General features: G+C 38.5%; 1 protein-coding gene across 4 annotated transcripts; it reads right to left on the bottom strand.

Moving 5' to 3' along the window:
• Positions 1–423: 423 nt before the first annotated feature.
• On the bottom strand, positions 424–6,769 carry LOC117479770. Of its 4 annotated transcripts, XM_034126850.1 has the most exons (6): positions 6,612–6,749; positions 6,110–6,436; positions 5,711–5,980; positions 5,282–5,368; positions 5,176–5,204; positions 4,467–4,969 (listed from the first exon to the last, which is right to left on the bottom strand). In XM_034126850.1, the coding sequence occupies exons 1-6, from the start codon at positions 6,670–6,672 to the stop codon at positions 4,934–4,936; spliced, it is 810 nt and encodes a 269-aa protein (XP_033982741.1). In that variant the 5' UTR covers positions 6,673–6,749; the 3' UTR covers positions 4,467–4,933. The 4 variants fall into 4 exon arrangements, with proteins under 4 accessions (XP_033982743.1, XP_033982742.1, XP_033982741.1 ...); XM_034126852.1 differs by lacking the exons at positions 4,467–4,969; positions 5,176–5,204; positions 5,282–5,368; positions 5,711–5,980; positions 6,110–6,436 and adding exons at positions 424–511; positions 716–802; positions 1,054–1,326; positions 1,456–1,782 and having other exon boundaries at positions 6,612–6,769; XM_034126851.1 differs by lacking the exons at positions 4,467–4,969; positions 5,176–5,204; positions 5,282–5,368; ... (1 more) ...; positions 6,110–6,436; positions 6,612–6,749 and adding exons at positions 424–511; positions 716–802; positions 1,054–1,326; positions 1,456–1,782; positions 3,701–3,867.
• Positions 6,770–22,044: the final 15,275 nt, after the last annotated feature.

Genomic DNA, 22,044 nt, shown 5'->3' with positions numbered 1-22,044 from the left:
TCAGAGTACATAAACACTGTCCACTAAACACTGGAAATACACGGAGGAATCACAGAACACAGGGTAAGACTAAGATAAACATGTATTTATTTGCAGATGATATGGTCATCACATGTTATAAAGAAAGGACTGTTACTGACTTCATTAAGGGTGAAGACCCCTCAAACACATCCCAACACAGCAGACACAGCACACAGAGATATTAAACTGAGCTCAAGCTGCTGTATCTTCAAAAACAATCAGTAGATATTAAAAGTAGCTCTGAAATCTTCAGGCAATATAAGAAAGTAAAACATTAAAGTAAAATGCTAAAAGGTTCAAATCCAGCTGCTAAATAAACCTAACTTCATACAAAACAATGATCTTAAAGTCTTCCTGATGTGAAACACGGTGATGGATGTAGACGTTGTTGATCAGTGGAGGCTGATGGAGGCAGAAGTGTTGCTCAAACTCCATCAGGAGGTCTGATGTTTTCTCAGTTCACTGTACCATCATCTACATCATAACGCACCTGAGGAAAACAACAACAACACTGGGTTGGTTTTAGATCCAAACATTACATTTGGAAAATCCTGTAGGATGTGATGTAATTTAGGTAAACCATCCTTTGTCTGTTTCTCTCTCTTCTGTCTTTATACAGATTATAATGAAGAGTGTAAAGAAACAACTGGAAAAACAGTTCAGTATTTTGTTGTAAATCTGTGAATGTTCTCACCTTTAATTCTTGTCCATATGTTGACCGCCACAACGATCATTATGAGAGCTGCTAAACCCACAGACACCACGATGAGCCTCAAGAGACCTGGAGAGAGAATACAAACATTTATGTTGTAGGTTTCTGATGTATTCTTTAAAAATAAGCCAAAAACGCAAAACGTGTTCAGTTAAAAATTATCCTATTATAAAATATAAAAGTCTTCAGTATCAAACTGTCTTTCGTGTACCATCTGTTGTGATATAGTTATAGCACTTTAAAGCCATAAAATACAAATGTTTTATTTAATTAATCGGTGAGTTTAAAGTGACTTTGAGCATCTCAACATGTTTTCTCACCTGAGGACGGAGTGCTGAAGGGAAACAGAAATACTTCCCCTGTGTGATCATCAGTTAGTTGACAAGTAAATAAATGAAGCCCTGATCTGTATCCAACATGAGAAGTCAGAAATGTCACAGAGGCCTCGTAGTGAGATTCTGATGTGTTCATATCTTTGAGATCTTTATCCACATCCTGACCCTGGAACAGCCACTTCACTGTGTGTCTGCACCATGCATTATTCAACACAGAGCAGCGTAACGTCACCTCATCATTGTCCTGATGTTGAGTCACTGAAGGTGGAGATATTGAGAGAGAAAGACAACAAGAGTTCAATTAGCTTCATCACTGTAATCATAACTGCTGGTATGTTTCAGTATATTTATAGATGCAGTTTACAACACTGTGATGTTAATACTCACAGCTAACAACAGTCAGGTAAACATGAGCGTCTTCTCCTTGTTGTCGTCCTGATCTGATCTCTGTGCAGATGTAACGACCAGCATCCTCCTCTCTGACCTCCTGTAGAGAACAATTCTCTGCGACACTCAGTCTGTCTGATTTAGCTTTTGCTTCTTCAACAATCTGCCCACGTTTAACCTGATCTACTTCTCTGGGTCCTAAATGATTGAAGGTCCAGTCAGTACCGTTACATCCGTCCTGATCATCTCTCACACCGCTACAAGGCAAAGTGACTTCCTCTCCAACTCTGACAGTGAAGAAGAGGGAAGGCTGTCTTTTAACTGCCGCTGTAAACACCAGAGAAATATAAAGAAGTCGGTGTTACGGACCGTCTCCACAGCAGCGTTAAAAAAATCTTGGAGGTGGGCGTATCTGAAGCTTGGGGATTTTTTGCGAACAACCAATCACATGAATCTCCCGCCCGCGACATACGAAGCAAAAAAGTTTGAAGTAAACTGGATAAAAACTCCCCAAACAGGCGAAAACCTACCACTGTCTCTGCCACCTCCCTCCATGCCTGGCTCCTCCGGTTTGTATCCCGGTAGGTAAATAGGGACTGGTCATAAAGCACCAGGTGATTCCCTACTGCTAATTTCTCCTCCATTTTTTGGAATATGAGGAAATGACCTGCGGTATGTCTCTCCCAGCATACACGCCGTTTGATTGGCTAGAGCTTGAACTGTCAGATTTGCGTACACAGGATTTGATTGGCTGACGCTTTCACCTCAGCTTCAAAAGTTGAACATTGTTCAACTTTGAATCCTGAAAATCCTGAAAATCTCCGCTCGCCTGCCCACAATGCAGTTCGGCGAAAAGTGAGGGAAAGTGACGTCACCCCATTCAAAGTGAATGGGCAGAAGCGTTTCAAGATTTTTTTAACGCTGCTGTGTGGACGGTCCGTTAGGAAAATCCTACATTTACCAAAGTTTCAATATGCCTCATTATTGGATTCCAAGAGTTAAACTCACTATTTACCTCCCAGAAAAAAAACTACTTGACTGTAGTGTTTAAATCACAGGTGTTAAACCCAAGACCTCATTGTATGTGGCCCGCGAGAGCTTGCAAAGAAGATAAAACGTCTATTATACGCTTATATGACGCTTTATAGATCCACGGTGCCCATAAACTACATCTCCCACAATGCATCTCCTTCTGTGACATGCCACTGAAGCGACTTTATATCAGCCGTTTTAATCAGCGGCACTCTGAGGCGGTCAGTGAAAGAGCTGGAGGAAGTGAGAGTCAGTCGGTGTCAATATGTTTTAAAAAAAACGTGCGTTTCGGGTGCTTTGGTCGATTCAAAAACATGAGGTCTTGGCTTGCAGAGTATGAACGTCATATATTCAGACAGTGTAAAGTTTGTGAATGCAGGAGGAAAACTTCTGCGTTCACCGTCTCCTCTGTGATCCTCCCGTGAGTGACAGGGTCTGGGACAGGGGGTTTCAAACTCTTGGCTTTCAGACTATTCAAAGATTGTATTAAGGAGGCGTGTGGCGCAGTGGACTAATGCGTTGGTGTTCAGATCAGGGGAGCACAGGTTCAAACCCCACTGCAGTCAGCATGTCGTTGTGTCCCTGAGACACTTCACCCCAAATTGCTCCTGTGGGGATTGTCCACAGTATTGAGTATGTAAGTCGCTTTGGATAAAAGCATCTAACAAGTGACATGTCATGTAATGTAATGTAATTGTTGCTGAATTAAAATTATTTATAGCCTACTTAAATAGTGCTTGACCTAATTATCAATATCTAATTGATGAGATATGATCAGGCTAACTAAGTCTCCTACATTCACGGGATTTATGTAACAGTAACACAGAATAATGTTAGTGAGCAAACACATGCAGTCATTTTGTGTCTATGTGCATTCACAATATGTCGATGCACAACCATGTTTTTGTTACCAAACCCATTTTTTTAAGCAATTGTTGAATATTTGCACTAGACTTCTGCTTCCAGACGTAGTTATATATGAAGTTATTACCAGAACCAATAATAATCCAATGCAGAGGCAATAATGTAATATAATACGTTATTTTATATATATATTATATATGATATATAATGCTAATGAAGCCGGCAATGAAATTGAGTTTGACACCCCAGGTTTAAATGAAGGTTGGCTGATAAAATCAATTGAACAACATCTATAAATTGGCTTTTTAAATGTTCCTGCTATACATAGACACATCATCTTTACTCTTACCTGTAGACTGAAGCAGCAGAACGAGAAATAAAGAAATTTTAATCAGTTTGAACTCATCCATCTTGATTCTCCGTCTCTGTTTCCTCTATCTCTTGTTCTGATGTGATGTCTCTAAAAAAGTGGTTTATCTGAGAGGCTGCACCCACTTCCTGTGATAAGTAGGACCCACCTTCTAGAAGTGACTTTACATTTTTGTATATTTGAATTTGTCGAAGACGTCAAGACAGCCAAACAATGTTTGAAACTCGGTCACGGTCGGTTGTTTCCGTGAACGACCGAATGTTCAGTCACGGTTCAGGCCGCAAGGTATTGTGGGACAGAATTTTTTTTAAAAAGTACACACTGAAACCACTTGTTTTACAACTGTATTTAAAAGTACATTTAACACAACTAGTGCATGTTTGAGCATGTTAGGCATGGATTACATGACATTTCATAGGCGGGAAAGAACATGTCCCTAAAATAAGACACTTTATAGAGTGCTGCACGAGGTTTAATCTGATCTGTGGTCAGTCCGGTTTGAGGCTGCTGTGAACATTGCAGTTTTTTTTATTTGAAGCCGTCCATTTTCATTTAACTTGCTCTAATGTAAAAATAAAGCACCTTAAAATGGTTGTTCTGATTCAAAGCTAATGCAGGATGCTTGCTCGTCATGGAAGTTGTTTGCACTTCTTGTCTGAATGAGATGTGATGTAAAGGACATTCAGAGTTATAAACACTGTCCACTAAACACTGGAAATACACGGAGGAATCACAGAACACAGGGTAAGACTAAGATAAACATGTATTTATTTGCAGATGATATGGTCATCACATGTTATAAAGAAAGGACTGTTACTGACTTCATTAAGGGTGAAGACCCCTCAAACACATCCCAACACAGCACAGCTAAATGAAAGGAGGTTAAAATGATTCTCGTGCACACAGAGATAAAATAATGACCTCAAGCTGCTGTATCTTCAAAAACAATCAGTACATATTTAAATGAGCTCTGAACTCGTCAGGCCATATGAGGAAGTAACAAAAAGAAAAAAGGAGAAATGCTCTTTCCTGCTAAAGGAAGTTAAAACCAAGCTAAATAAATGTAACTTAGAACAGAACAATGAGTAACTCAAAATGATCTTAAAGTCTTCCTGATGTGAAACACGATGATGGATGTAGACGTTGTTGATCAGTGGAGTCTGATGGAGGCAGAAGTGTTGCTCAAACTCCATCAGGAGGTCTGATGTTTTCTCAGTTCACTGTACCATCATCTACATCATAACGCACCTGAGGAAAACAACAACAACAACAACAACAACACTGAGTTGGTTTTAGATCCAAACATTACATTTGGAAAATCCTGTAGGATGTGATGTAATTTAGGTAAACCATCCTTTGTCTGTTTCTCTCTCTTCTGTCTTTATACAGATTATAATGAAGAGTGTAAAGAAACAACTGGAAAAACAGTTCAGTATTTTGTTGTAAAAACTCACAGTGATTTCCTCCATCTGTGTTTTCTTCTCTGAAAGAGAAAGTCGACTTGAGTTTCTACAAATAAAATATAAAATATATTTACGTTTCATCTGTGAATGTTCTCACCTTTAATTCTTGTCCATATGTTGACCACCACAACGATCATTATGAGAGCTGCTAAACCCACAGACACCACCATGAGCCTCAAGAGACCTGGAGAGAGAATACAAACATAGAAGATATTCATGTTGTAGGTTTTAGAGTTCTAATATAGGACAAAGAGAGATGTATCAGAGATTTAAATGAACTTGATCTAAATGGAGTAACTTTATCTGGAACTAAATGAGTTCATAAAGTAATTATTGTTCAGATGTATTCCTTGAAAAGAACACAACATGTGTGAAGTTAAAAATGAAGTCTTCAGTAACAAACTGTCTTTAGTGAACCATCTGTTGTGATTTAATACGAATACTTTAAATCCATAAAATACAAATATTGTTTGTAATGAATGGGTCAGTTTGATTTGACTTTAAACATCTCAACATGTGTTCTCACCTGAGGACGGAGTGCTGAAGGGAAACAGAAGTACTTCTCCCATGTACTCAGTTACTTCACATGTAAATAAATGAAACCCTGATCTGTAGTCAACACGAGAAGTCAGAAATGTGACAGAGGCCTCGTAGTGAGACTTTGATGTCTTCATATCTTCTTGATATTCATCCACATCCCGACTTCGAAACAGCCACTTCACTGAGTGTCTGCACCGTACAGATGCCTTCACAGAGCAGCGTAACGTCACCTCATCGTTGTTCTGATGTTCAGTCACTGATGATATTGTGAGAGAAAGAAAATAGGAGTCAAATGAACGTCATCAGTGTGATCATAATTATTGTAATGTTTCAGTTTATTGTTCTAAAGAGACAGTTTAAAACACTATGATATAAATATACTCACTGGTGACAACAGACAGATGAACCAGAGCGTCTTCATCTTGTCCTGATCTGAACTGTCTCCAGAAGTAACGACCAACATCCTCCTCTGTGACATTCTTTATAACCAGAGAACAGTTCTCTGTCACTCTCAGTCTGTCTGATTCAGCTCGAGCTTCTTCAACAATCTGTCCAAGTTCAACCAGCTCTACTGTTGTGCATCCTGAATTAGTGACGAGCCAGTCAGTACGGTTACATCCGTCCTGATCATCTCTCACACCGCTACAAGGCAAAGTGACTTCCTCTCCAACTCTGACAGTGAAGAAGAGGGAAGGCTGTCCATTTGCTGCTGCTGTAAAGACCAGAGAAACATAAAGAAGTGACTCACTATTTACCTCCTGGAAAACAAACTAACTACTTGACTGTCATGTTCAAATGAAGGTTAGCTATTAATACTCAATTAACAAAATGAATGAATTAGCCATTTTAACATTCCTGTTGTTCATACACATCATCTTTACTCTTACCTGTAGACTGAAGCAGCAGAATGAGAAATACAGACATTTTAATCCGTTTGAACTCATCCATCTTGATTGTCCATCTCTCTGCTTCCTCTATCTCTAGTTCTGATGAGATGTCTCTAAACAAGTGGTTTTTATCTGAGAGATGCTGCACCCACTTCCTGTGATAAGTAGGACCCCACCTTCTAGAAGTGACTTTACATTTTTGTATATTTTAATTTGTCGTAGACGTCAAAACATTTTGAGAAGTGTTTTTCTGAAGTTGAACGTTCCTGCATGCATTGATCCAATCTAATGCAACAAACATGAAACTTGAAACTCGGTCGCGGTCGGTTGTTTCCGTGAAAGACCGAATGTTCAGTCACGGTTGCGTCCGCAAGGTATTGTGGGACAGAATGTTCTCCTTTCCTTTCCTAAAGGATGGTCCAGTGTTCCCTAAGCTTAAGGAGATTCTAAAGGAAGTATCAAAGCTCCTTTCCTATCATCCGTTAGGAACCTTCCTAAGCAGAACTGACAAGTCTAACAGTACTGCATGTTGTCGGACACACGTTCAGTGTGAAAGTGATGTTCATTTAAATGTGATAATCATTTAACAAACTGCTTTGACCATTACAGGAGGCATATACTGTATCATCACAATAATAGCTAAACAAGTCAATAAAAAGAATATTTTTAAATGTTGGATTTGACATGCAAGCTGATCTCCAAGAAGAAGGAACAAGAGAAAAATGCCATTTTATGGGGGGGAGGCTTGAGAGATATTTTAAATAATATTTTGCAACCCCTTGTTTAACAACTGTATTTAAAAGTACATTTAACACAACTAGTGCATGTTTTAGCATGTTAGGCATGGATTACATGACATTTCATAGGCGGGAAAGAACATGTCCGTAAAATAAGACACTTTATAGAGTGCTGCACGAGGTTTAATCTGATCTGTGGTCAGTCCCGAATGAAGCTGCAGTGATGATGAAATATATCAGGGGGTGTTGCCTTGTCAAAGACACGATAAGGCAGTGAACGTTACAAATGCTCATAAATCAACATTCAGATTCTCACATCATATTTTATGAAATGAAAAAGAAGCTGCTGGGAGTCCCAGCAGCTTCTACTGAAGCCAGTCCCCAACTCCGGGGACTTCCGGCCGGGGACTTCGGGTGGCAGTATACGCCGTGAAGTGGTTTGCACATTTGTCCTAAGACCTAATTCAAACAAATTGTTCTATAGGGCCATTCAACCTGTCAAGTCAGAGTCATAGTCCTACGTTCAATGTTGTTGAACAAAACAGTTCTTGTTTGTATTACCTCTTTGTGTATAGGTTTGTATCTATACTAATAGATGTTGGCCTTTTCCTGAGAAGTGAAACCGTCACATTATTTCTGTGAAAGTAAAACCTAAAAGGATGTGTCAGGTAGATACAGGAATAACCTGTATCTACAGGCATGTCATCTAAATGTCATCATAGCACACACCTGCAGATACAGACGCCATGGGGGAGTGACAGTAAGGGCATTTAAGTGGTTAAGTTACTGTAATAGAACTGACAACATCTCATGAAGTGAAATAAAACGTTTTGTTTTTTACTTTCCATGTCTCGAACATATTGTGTAACATCCTTTATTTTCAATTGGTGTTTTCTTCTGAAAACACAAATTAAAAGTTCTGACTTTTAAACAATTTGCTGTCTGTCACTGTATCACATATTTGTTCAACTGTCAGCCTATCAGAATAAATCAGGAGACAATAACAACTTCATTCAAGGCCTCTATTATTTCAGTCTTATATTTGGACTTCAACAACAGGCACATCTACATATTTTGTACAGGTTTGTCTTTTATGAGTTGTGTTTTGTTTCTCTGAGTTACAATACCTTCATTAATGGATGTCAGTTTGATCCTGTGAAATGGATCTGTCAAATTATATTGACTTGAAAGGGAAACTTAAGAGAGGCCTGACGTAGACGAGATACTAAGGAATGAAGACAAACAAAGCAAATGACTTATAGCTAACCTTCATTACTGACACAGTTGAAGTGAATACGGGGCGAGGTCACAGGAGGGAATATACATTTATTTTGAGTGAAGCACATTTCATTTACCTTCATTCATCATCGCTGCAGCAGCTCCCCTTTCAGGTCAGTTTATAAATGTTTACATACTGTAATAACAATGTTACCTTAAAGGTCACCTATTATGCAAAATCCACTTCTTCATGTCTCTTCTACATCAACATGTGTCCCCTCTTCTTCATGTCTCTTCTACATCAACATGTGTCCCCTCTTCTTCATGTCTCTTCTACATCAACATGTGTCCCCTCTTCTTCATGTCTCTTCTACATCAACATGTGTCCCCTCTTCTTCATGTCTCTTCTACATCAACATGTGTCCCCTCTTCTTCATGTCTCTTCTACATCAACATGTGTCCCCTCTTCTTCATGTCTCTTCTACATCAACATGTGTCCCCTCTTCTTCATGTCTCTTCTACATCAACATGTGTCCCCTCTTCTTCATGTCTCTTCTACATCACCATGTGTCCCCTCTTCTTCATGTCTCTTCTACATCAACATGTGTCCCCTCTTCTTCATGTCTCTTCTACATCAACATGTGTCCCCTCTTCTTCATGTCTCTTCTACATCAACATGTGTCCCCTCTTCTTCATGTCTCTTCTACATCAACATGTGTCCCCTCTTCTTCATGTCTCTTCTACATCAACATGTGTCCCCTCTTCTTCATGTCTCTTCTACATCAACATGTGTCCCCTCTTCTTCATGTCTCCTCTACATCAACATGTGTCCCCTCTGTGTAAAGAGATTCTGAAATCACCAACCAAGGTAATGTGACAGCAGCGATGGAAGCAGCAGTTTTGTCCAGAAGCAGAGCGGGGGGGCTGTTCTTCCTCTTCACTCTGCTGTGTCTGGTTTGCATCGCGACTTCACTGATGGATGACAACACACGGGTAAATAACTATTTCACATTTTATTTTAGTTGTTCCTGTCATGCTTGTACAATCTGTTTCCGTATGTAACTGCATGTTGATGCTTATTCTAATTATGGATTTCAAGGAAAAGTGCAAGAGAGATGTACAGGAACTGGAACAAAAACTGGAGAAAAGGAAGGCGAGTCAGTTTCTATGTTGCTCACATACATTCTTAATACTCTGACAGGAGGAGAGAAAGTGATTTAATGCACTACAGTGGAAACAACATAGCTAATAGAGTCAGTGCCATATCATGAAATGTGTGTTTTCTTTCCCATATTAGGCAAGATGGGATGCCATTTTAGAGCCTAAGAATACACATATGCCCAGCTTCTCGCTCCTGAAAGGATTGGTGAGGGTATTTCTGCCGATCGTTGATGTCTTGATGACAAAAAAGTATGTCAAACTAAATCCAACTTGGGCATTAGATCCAGAAAGTCTGTGGGAATGTCTGCCAATCATTGATGACTTCGAGACACATTCAAATGTGGGCATTAGATCCAGAAATTCAGAACATTTAACAGGATCTGAGAGAAATGAAGAAATTAGTCAAAGCCCTGGAGGTGTACGAAGCTGCTTGGCAAAATTGGGAGATGCATGAAGACTTTTAGAATTTTGAACATAATCTGATAGAAGAGGAGAATATAATCAAAGCCCTGGAGGAATACCAAACTGAGCTGTAACGTAATGTCAATCAGTGCCTCCATCTGATACTTCATCTATTGTGTTGGCTAAGTTTCTCTTTGAGATTATGCAGCTTTATCTTATGTTGCTATTCACTGGCCTTGAAATCATGAATTTATTTCAACTGTTAGATTTTAAACGGAAAAGGAATTTGCGTTCACATACATGCAACTGTAAATGAATACATTAACTGTTAAAATGTGCTATATTTAATGTTGTTGCACATAATAATACTTTTTTGTTGTTGTATTAACGGTATAATATTTGTAACTAGAGAATGCAATTCCTGAAGAAATTGCTAGTGGGAATGCTTTATGCTGAAAATCTGACGCTAAACTGCTATGCTGAAATGTAATGTGTAAGAAGAAAGTGAAGAATTTAGATTGAACTGATACATGAGCACTGGGGGCTTGAATGTGTGATGAGAAAAGAAAAGAAAGTTCCATTGCACAGGTGTTTATAGTTGAGCTAACGAGGTGCCTAGACTTCAAAGGTTTCATTGTTCTGAATGAGAGATGAACCTCTTACATGTGAACGTTTTGTGGAAGAACGATAACAGATATCTGAAATTTCAAAACGTGAAGCATGTCAAGGAAGTTGAGTATCTGAAGTGTAATTTTTGTGTACTTTCGGGTTAATAATGTGGCCTTTTTGGCAGATTAACTAAAGGTGTGCGGCTGCTGCTGTTAGGAAATATCTGCCTGAAATTACAATGGGCTTTAATGGAGACATGTTGAACGTTTTTGTCACTTCATGCCCTCAAGAGGCATTTTGTTTAATTATTTTTTGCTTAATTATTTGTAATTTTTCAAGCTACGAGATGTTTTCCTACGTTTGTCATGAAAAATGATGTCTCAAGAATGCAGGGTTTGGGAATTATGGCAGTTTTAAAAAAATATATGAAGGCAAATTTCAAGATTTCCTACCCTCTAGCTGTGACATCACGCACTCTAGTTAATGTTAAAATCTGAAGAAAACCTCTTTAACAAGGTCTGAACAATGTTTAATATCTCTAAAAGTAAGAATCAGATTCAAAAGTTGTATTACACGAATAATGTCAGAAAGATGTGTGACATTTTAAAGTTGAAATGAGGTTTCTGAGTGAAAGTATGAATGAACAGTTAGCAGTTGAAGTCACATGAAGATTTGTTGAAGTCTGAAGAATGTCTCCATTGACTTCAATGTTAAAAATGTGATGTATTATGGGATGTATCTCTGGAATTATGAAAGTTATGAATGATAAAAGTAATAGCCATCGATTCCCGACCGAGCTGAACGTTTTGATGTTTGAACGGAGTTTCTGCGATGTTGAATGTGGGAGGAGAAGACGGACAAAATAATTGGATGGAATAATAATAATAAGAATTTTGTCCGTAGCATAACATATAGTTGGAATGCTGTATCAGCATTCCCACTAAATTACTGACCCCTGATGTTCACAGTAATGACATGAGAAAACCAAAAGGATGTGTCAGTTATGTATAAAATGGCATGCAATCACATTCAAATTAAATTATAAAAAAACAGAAGTATTCACAGCTTTGCTCTCAATTTCAATGCAGCTGTCTGAGGAGCTTTTGTTGGGATTGGCAGGGCGTTAATGACTAAATTAGGAAGGTATTTGTGAGGGAAACACGCAAGATGACACATCATTAACTTCACTGTAAAAAAAGATCGTAATTTTACAGGAAATAACTGTAAATTTTTATAGTAATTATCATGTTTTTTTAAATAACTTGCAAAATCCTGTAAAATGACAGATATTAACTATAAATTAACAATCCAAAACATTATTTTAAGTATTTTGACAATAACAACAAATAACGATTAGTTCATTTTTTTTTAGAGTACATTTACTATATAATATTTACAGTATTTTTGCACTTTCAGAAAATACATGCAGATGTACGTAAAATAAAAAGTATTATCTGTAATTAAATATGTAACTCGTAATATAAAAGTGTATTACTATTATAAGACTTTAAGATATTTCTTTGTAATTTTAAGGTAAACATAAAACTGTAAAAAAAAGCGTCAAACAAAAAAAATGTAAAGTAAAACATTTTTACATAAATCATTTTCTCAATATTCGATTGAATCCACCACAAACACAAAATATCCAATGTTGAAACAAAAGTAAATAAATATGTTTTCATTAAATTCCTAACTTACTATATTGTAAACATCTACAGTTGACAATATCATTAAAAAAAATAAAAATCTTAGAAAGTGGAGAAATCTCTGCAGGGAGGACCCAGGTTTAAAACACACACTGTTATTTACTCAACAATAAGTCACAGTTATCCTTGTTTTATTTATGTGTTCTGTTGCTGTGTTTTTTTTCCCATTGGTCAATATACAGTAATAAGCCTTAGTCTTTCATGCAGTATAATGTGCATGGTTTTCGGATTCTGGCCGACAGCCAGAACTACAGCACTTGAATTGGAATTCAGCCATAACACGGCAGACAAGTCAGGCATGTTTGGAATGAGTCCACAACACTCCTGATTGGTTAATATAAACGTCATCGAAGAAACCTGCCAATGAGAACTGCCCGCGCCTGTTGTTCACATTTGAAACATTCACGTCAGTTAGAGCGGGCTCCTCCTGCGGACGGAGCTACAGCTGTCTGCCCTTTTCACACCGGCGCTTTTCCAGCTCCGGCTCGGAGCTGCAGGAGTTTATGGATTAATGGATTAATATCGGGATCGTTTTACATCTACACGTTAAATATGAGCATCGGGACGTCAACAAAGAACAGAAGACTTGAGATCTGGTGAGTCCTGCAACTGTAATGGAGTTAAACATGTATTTAGATAATCCTTAGTTTGTGAATGTTTTATTTTGTATTTAAGGTTACGTTTCTTCTTCTAGTTAGCTGAGTTTGCATCATTAATAGGTTGTTAAATGTTAAGAAGCCCTGAGATGCTGTTTCTTGCAAGATGTTGCGCCCAAACCTGGTTTAACAAGGTGGCTGCTAACGTTAGCTTACAGCTTATTGCAGTGCTGCCGCTCCACCTCTCGTCTCCACACGGGAGAATTACACATAAACATGCAGCGGGGTGTCACAGTGTTGTCGCCAAGTTTAATGTAAAGTTTCACAGCTTTCTTACAGCGGAATCCAGTTTGTTAATGTTAAGTAGCCAACAGCTAGCATAGCATAAACAGCTAACCGCTAACGTTCGGCTAACTTGCTAGTTAGCTCTGCTCTATATATTACAAGCTAACATGACTAGCTAATGTCACACTGTGTGAACTAAAATACTTGTTGTATTACTACATCATACATGCTTGGTCCAAATCACTGCTAAAATTAATTATTTTTGAAAATGTATAGTAAATAAACACTCAGCCATGCATGAAATAACATAGCAAAAGAATACGGGCAATGTTTGACCCATGTTGTCCCTTAGAAGTGTAGTGATACAAACATGATTTTTATTCAAAAAGTAAGAAAGTAAAAATTAGAATCAACCAAGCATATCTTCCCCCTCGAAATCCCAGTTGTACTTCGCTAACATGGACTAGGTCATGTTAGACAAGCAATCCAGTGGTTAGTTTTAGGGTAAGCTCCATTGTTTTTTTTTGTTTTTTATTCACTTTAAGAGAAAGGGATTTCAGAAACAAGTATCACAAGTTTGGCTCAAGGTAAAATTAACAAAAGCTAACTGTTGTTAGACTATGTTCCCCCCTTCTAAACTTATGAAATAATCAATGCCCTTGGGATGCTCTCAATTGTGTGTGTGTGTGTGTGTGTGTGTGTGTGTGTGTGTGTGTGTGTGTGTGTGTGTGTGTGTGTGTGTGTGTGTGTGTGTGTGTTCATACATACAAGATTTAGGGGATCTATTGGCAGCTGCTGATAATAACATCCATCATTATGGTTTACTAATAGTTATCACTTCACTTCCTCCTCCAGCACCTGGACACAGCAGGAACCTACGCCAGGATCCTGTTTGTGGACTTCAGCTCTGCCTTCAACACCATCATCCCAGCTCTGCTGCAGGACAAGCTCTCCCAGCTGCAGGTGGATCACAGACTTCCTGTCTGACAGGAAGCAGCACGTGAGGCTGGGGAAACACGTCTCTGACCATCAGCACCGGTTCCCCTCAAGGCTGCGTTCTTTCCCCTCTGCTCTTCTCCCTGTACACCAACAGCTGCACCTCCAGTCACCAGTCTGTCAAGCTCCTGAAGTTCAGACGACACCACGCTCATCGGACCCATCTCTGGTGGGGACGAGTCTGCCTACAGGTGGGAGATGGACCATCTGGTGACCTGGTGTGGGGAAAACCACCTGGAGCTCAACGCTCTCAAGACAGTGGAGATGGTTGTGGACTTTAGGAAGAACGCAGCCCCGCCCGCCCCCATCACTCTGTGTGGCTCACCATCACTCTGTGTGACTCCCCAGTCACTGCTGTGGAGTCTTTCCGCTTCCTGGGCACCATCATCGCCCAGGACCTCAAATGGGAGCAGAACAGCAGCTCCCTCATCAAAAAAGCCCAGCAGAGGATGTTCTTCCTGAGGCAGCTGAAGAAATTCAACCTGCCAAAGACGATGATGGTGAACTTCTACACCTCCATCATGGAGTCCATCCTCACCTCCTCCATCACCATCTGGTACGCTGCAGCCACAGCCAAGGATAAGGGCAGGCTGCAGCGTGTCATCCACTCTGCAGAGAAGGTGATCGGCTGCAATCTGCCATCCCTCCACGACCTGCATGCCTCCAGGACCCTGAGGCGGGCAGGGAAGATAGTGGCCGACCCCTCCCACCCTGGACACAAACTGTTCACCCCCCTCCCCTCTGGCAGGAGGCTGCGCTCCATCAGGACCAATACCTCTCTCCATCAGGACCAAAACCTCTCTCCATCAGGAACAAAACCTCTCTCCATCAGGAACAAAACCTCTCTCCATCAGGACCAAAACCTCTCTCCATCAGGACCAGAACCTCTCTCCATCAGGACCAGAACCTCTCTCCATCAGGAACAAAACCTCTCTCCATCAGGACCAAAACCTCTCTCCATCAGGACCAGAACCTCTCTCCATCAGGACCAGAACCTCTCTCCATCAGGACCAGAACCTCTCTCCATCAGGACCAGAACCTCTCCATGAGGACCAACACCTCTCGCCACCAGGACCAAAACCTCTCGCCACCTCAACAAGGCCCCCCCCACTGACACTTTACCTCATCCACAACGCAGACTCTATGCATTACATAATGGAGATCACAGGATGGTAAATAATGCAATGTTTAAATATTGCTTACTGCACATATTTTATATTCTATAATTTATTGCATTCTATTTCGATGTATATTACTGCTTTATTTTATTGCTATCTTACTATATTTTTATTACAGTGTTCTTAATATAGTTCGCTATCTGTGTACTTTTTTTTATTTCATTTTTTTTATTTATATGTGTATGTACGACACCTAGTCAAATTCCTCATACGTGTGAAAAACCTGTTTCTGATTCTGATCTTTTTGTCCTCTAGGTTGCACTGCCACGTCTACAGTAGCGCAGAATGGACAGAGGAAACATGATTGGGCCTCAAGGTTTTTGCAGCCAATATACATTCTACAAACTTGGGATAGGAGGGTGAGTGAACAAGTTATCCATTGGTTGGAACCTACATCCCCATTGTTAGACGTACTAAATCCTGCACACTGCTCCTTCAAATTGACAATGTGAACATATGTTGCCATTTTGTAATTTCTGTTATTTTCAGTTGAGAATGTTTCAAAGTAATCTTAAAAAATTCAACTTACTTTTTGTTTCTACTGTTTATAAGTATGATGTTTAAATATGAAATGCTGTATTCATTAGTTTTCATATTTTAAGTTTTCAGAGTAATTGTTTCCGACAGAACATTTTGTGATGTCTTTTCATTGAATGTCTTTGATTGGAAAATGTTAGAAAAAAGCTGTAAAATAACAGTATTCTACCTGTAGAACTTTAGGTTCTGTATTTATTTTAGTGTTTGATCATACAAATCTAATAAAAAGAAATGTAAAAAACAGTTTTTCTCATCTGAACTTTATTTAAGGTATTTGAATGTAACATTTTAAGACAATGGATTTTGAAAAGAGAGGAAAGTTTCCTGTAAAATCGTTAAGGACAATTTCTGTATATTAATTGCTTTTGCACTTTATTTGAGTTAAAGTATTTTACTTTAATTTAAGGGTTTTTGTTTGGCAGCCGCTGCTGCCAGTACTTTGACCGTTTTTTTACGAGTTTTTTTTTTACAGTGTTCCTTACATTTCATGGTGGATAACCCAACTATGTTTTCTCTAGTCTGTATTTCTGGCCCATTATTATTATTTTTCCAGGTTAAAATGGTGTCATGGAAACATTTGATTTTAAAATATATAGGAAGTTAACAACTGGAATCATTTCAACATATGAAAAGGTGTGCAATATGATGCTTAGCAAACTCTTAAAATATCAGGTCCAGACTGATGATACAGATGTTTTCTGTAGCATTGGTTATTTGTTTAACCTTAACCAATGCTGATTTAATTCTAAGACTTTCAGCACGCATCTCTCTCAAATAGATTTAGAACAAATACTGAAACGCCTTTTAAACAACAATGTATTGAAGGGAAAATGAAGTGGAAGAAAAATGAAGATATAATAATACATTTTATTTATAAAGGCGCCTTTCAAGGCTCTCAAGGTCTCCGTCCAAGGTACACAAAAAAAACAAAAGTCCAAAAAAACCGACAATATAATCAATCAATAAAAACAGAAAAGCAGAGGACATGTGATGTGTGATGTGATATGCTCAAAAATGCTATCAAAGTTTAAATTGTAATTGACATGACTTTAACGTCCACGTTTGCTTCTTGAGTGATAAATGGATTGCATTTATTATTTTCTTAGTGAACATTCAAAGCGCTTTACAACACAAGAAGCCATTCACTGTTTCACACACATTCACACACCTGTGGCAGAGGCAACCTGCTCATCAGGATAAATTAACTTTACACACCGATCGGGGGATTTGCCTGAGAAAACATGTTTTATTCCTGTGAAAGTAAAACAGAGTGTCATATGGAAACAGAGGACGTTCTACCCTGCATGTAATCACATTCTCATAGACAAGTGTAAAGCTGGTGTATTCCTGTAAAGAGAAATAACCAAATACTATTTATATGAAAGGGAAACTTAAGGCACAGCGTGACGTATAGAAATACCAAGGAGTGCATGCAAATACCAACAAGTAACCAATAGCCAATCTGCATCAAGGCACACGGGGCGAGGTCACAGGAAGGAGAGTATAAAACATTTTGAGGTGAGGCATCAAATCATTCCCTTCATCCATCACCGGTACAGATGCTCTCCTTTCACTCACATCACAGGTGAGATCAGAAACCTTTACTCACTATTAGATCAAATATATAGACCTCTAAATATTTGAACATTTCTTGAAGTCCCCATTGACTCTAATCATTTGAATCACAGCAGCGATGGCAGCAGCAGTTTCATCCAGAAGCAGAGGAGCAGCGGGGGGGCTGTTCTTCCTCTTCACTCTTCTGGGTCTGGTTTGCACCGCAGCTTCACTTGATGAGAACCAATCGGTAAATAAATAGTGACTTAACTTCACATTGTTATTGGAAACAAATCCACATTTTCTTCAGTTGCTCTTAAAACATGTTGTGATTCTGCCGGTTCATGTGCCAAAATGCAGCTACTTAAGAGCTGCTTTTATGTTCCCAAATGTAACTGGTCCTTTTCATGATGGATTTTTTCTTTAGAAAAGTTCCAAGGAAAAACTTCAGGAAATAGAACAAAACCTGGACAAATTGAAGGTGAGTCCATGGGTAACATCAATTATTTGGAGTAACTGACAGACTGAGAGAAGTTGGCCTTGTTCAGAAGGGACTTTATGCACTACAGTGGCCACAACACAGCAAATAGATTCACTGCCATCTCATGAAGTCTGTTTTTTCCCACATTAGGCACAAAGGGTGGCCGCTGCAGAGCTCATTAATGCAATTTTGAGCGGCCCTGACCCAATGATGGCGTTTATGAGGAAAGCGGCGGAAGGTTCACCTGAACAATCTGCATTCATGGAGGATTTAGCAAAGATCACTGAGGACTACATGGAGAAAGTTAAGTCTCTCATAGATAGGGATAATGTGAAGTTAGATGCAAAGATGTTGAAAGCGGAACAGGATCTGAGCGTACTGAAGAAAATAATCCAAGCCCTGGAGGAGCTGGAGCACCATGCTGAATTGTAACCTCCATGTCAACCAGTGCCTCCATGATACTGCATCTATTGTATCTGAGAGGTTTCTATTTCTTACTGAGCTGCTCCATCTTTACATTACAATACACTGGCTTAAATCATGAATTTTTGTAATTGAAAATAGGTTATCGATAATAGGTGTGTTGACCTGCAACTGTAAATGAATAAATGTACTGTTCAAATCTACTATATTCAATGTTGTTGCTCAAAATAATAAAAACAATGATTGCATAACATGTCTTCTTTCCTGACTAGGAGTTATTAGTGGAATGCTGTGCCACAGCATATTCCACTATAGTACTTCAAATCTGTATTCTTCCCCTTATTATTATTTCACCAATACTTTGGCTCTCCATAACTTCAGCTTATTTTCAGCTACAGAAACCATTCAAATATTAAACTATTCAGCCTTTTCAGGAATCGATGGGAAACCTTCATCTTTTTAAAAATATTTTATACTTTTTTAAATATTCAGCTTTTTAAACTCTTTTTTTAACAAAATGCCTCTTGAGGGCATGAAGAGACAAAAAGTCCAGCTAGCTCCCAATTGATTCCCATGTTAAATTTTCCGGAACTTTCTTCAGAACAGAGAGAAGCACACTTTAGACAAACTGCTCCCATCTCCACATTTTACACACAAAACCAAAAAAAACAACATATATCAGTTCATTGGGGTTCCCTGATGCTCACGGTCTGGTCATCTTTGTATAGGAGCCATAGTTTTTGAACAGGTGGCAAAATTGTCAGATATAATCCTCAATGCATTCTTAATGGGACTCAGTGCTGCAGTTGGTAAATCGTCATAAGTCGTCACCATGGTAACCTTTGATCTCTGGGTTTACACCAAGCGGCAAACTCTGGGGAAGAGCCGGGACGCCAATACGGAAGTGCCACAAACTGCAGTTCATATATTGGCCGATAGGCGATGACTGCAGAAAGGAGCAATTTCCATAGACCCCCATGTTAAAATGCCCAATTTCACAGCAGAAAAAATCCTCCAAGTTAACTTAAAACCATAGACTGTATATATAAAGGTTAAAATGAAATAGACAAGTGTTAAGCGTTAAGTGGGATAATACTGTAGAACAAACGGCTTCTGTTTGAGGTTGATAAAATAAGGTCATCCTTGTAACTTAGAGAGATATTTTATTATGTAGGTAGGAACTTTATGCATCACTAAGGTTAATTTAAATTGGCTATGCTCAAGTATGTAGACAAGCTAACGTCGAAGTAGTGTATGTGAAATCAACCTCACAATAAGATGTGTGTATATTACAATTATTAATGTCATATTTCAAGATGATTACTTAGATATTACAATATGGTTGGTTGAGCTGGAGTTCATTATTGAGCTTACACGTTAACGTCACAGTCATCTGAAGAACGAACCCAAACCTTGTTGTTTTTATTAATTGCATTACCAAATTGGTATCAAATAAACAGTAAGCATTGGTAACACAACTTCCAAAGTTACAGTAAAATAAAAAGGACCCTGACTCGGACAATACACAATCCAACATGTTCAACAGAAGAGAATAAGTTATATTGTTTGTACACATGGTTCTTTACATATATATCTGTTTGTTTAAAGTGTCCAGGTGATTCGACAGGCTGGACCAGAGAGTGAGAGACAGAACTGGACTCCTCACAGCAGTGAACTTCAGCACAGGTACAAATACTCTTTTTTCATACTGTACAAAGAATCAAGAAAGATATTGGTTTAAATAAATGAAGTATTGACTTTAATACACTGCTATACATTCCATTAAACAATACTAAATACTAGATCACCTACACATCAGTGAAGTTGAGGGTTTTTTCCATGCAAAGGGTTACATGTTAACAAGCAATATTACTTTGTCAGCTTTCTAATTTAAGGTATTGAAGGCAAAGCTATTAGTGAGAACTGCTATTTATCTCTCAATATTGTCTGTAAAAAACGTGGTAAAAGTGATTCTTTCAGTGAGACAACAGAGCAAGCTTCTACAGTTGCACTAAGTTTTGATAACAGTTAAATATTATTTTGATAATAAAATATATTTCAATGTTGATGAATGTCATACTGTTCATTCATAATCTGATTGTCTTTGTAGCTCACTGTTGAAATAAAATAAAACATTACAATTACAAAATAATTATATCTACAGCCCCTAAACACACAAACACACCTCTTTCATAAATAACACACTTGTTCTGCAATAATATGTTTTATGTTTCCTGTAATTTTTGTTAGGAAAGGACATGCCTGAAAGACACGACTCAGCATCTCCTCTTTCTCTGAGGGTCAAGAAGAACATCCAAGAGGAAAATTAAAAGCTGATGTTATGAGATGTGAAGACCAGTACAGGACATTCACTAAGAAACTACTTTTATTGTGAAGTCAGCTGATCGAATGCACCTATTTCCACATCTACACTCCATCAGCTGATTAATTCTATTTGCCTCACTTCATGAGCTTCACAACATGTACCTTGTACCGCAGAGTTTGCAACGTCACAAATAAATGGGGCCAATCTTCAGTCGGATGTGAATGTGTAATCTAACATTTTCAGTAAGAATAATGGACAAAAGGAGTGCAAATACAAATTCAATTTATTGAAATCTGAACCAAAAGTTAATCAAACATGTTTTAAATAAAAAAGCACATATGGACAGAAGGTGTAAACCTATTAAATGTATAAGTAAACACATTTAGTCAAATAAAGTGACAGACAAGGCCTGTGCAGTTGGTATCAGCTATGCCCAGCATGGGCTCCTCCTTCAGGCCTGGTCCTCCTCGCAGAGGAAAGACCCTCAGTCCTCTCCAAACCAACAGACAGGACGTCCATCACACGGAGGTTTCTCCCTGAAGTCTCTGCAGCTCTCTGGACACCACGCTGTCTCAATCCGTCCACACTGAATATGAGAGGGGAAAAATGAAAATAATAAATGCTTTAGACAATAAGAAATATAAAGTTGAACCGTTGAGTTGCTCAGTTTTTTTAGATTGTCAATACTATTACTGTATAACTAATATCTCAGGTTAAGAGGCACCTTCAAATAAAGATTGGTCTTTAAATACATTTTGTCTTTTGAATTGTTTGTCTAAAGTCAAGGATCTAGAACTGGTACTTATAGTTTTAATGATACAGTCTGGTTATAATGCTGTTTGGAGGAGGCCTCACAGGTAAGAGCACAAACTAGCTACCATCACATGTACCTTAGCTTAACTTAAATGTATTAAACGTATAATTAAGTGATGGCAAAATATAAATAACTAATGTCATGCAAACATATTAATATTTTTGCTTGATTCCAGTGTTGCATTTAGCACATTGCATACAAACGTTAAGGGATTTTAAGATTCTGTAGTATTATGCTAAAAACTCAACTTAGATTATTATTTATAGTTTTGCTGAATAGTCTCATGTCCGCTTACCTTAGAAACGTAAAATGCGACGGCAGTGTGCAGATGGTGAGCATGTTAGCTTGGTCGCTTCAGCTAGCTCTGGAACTTCCAGCTCGGAGGCAGCAGGTCCCGCCTCGGCTCCGCC

This window comes from Trematomus bernacchii, unplaced genomic scaffold (genome assembly GCF_902827165.1).
Source record: "Trematomus bernacchii unplaced genomic scaffold, fTreBer1.1, whole genome shotgun sequence".
Classification (NCBI taxonomy): domain Eukaryota; kingdom Metazoa; phylum Chordata; class Actinopteri; order Perciformes; family Nototheniidae; genus Trematomus; species Trematomus bernacchii.
The sequence above is the reverse complement of the archived record's forward strand: the minus strand, read 5'-3'. Positions and strand labels throughout refer to the sequence as shown.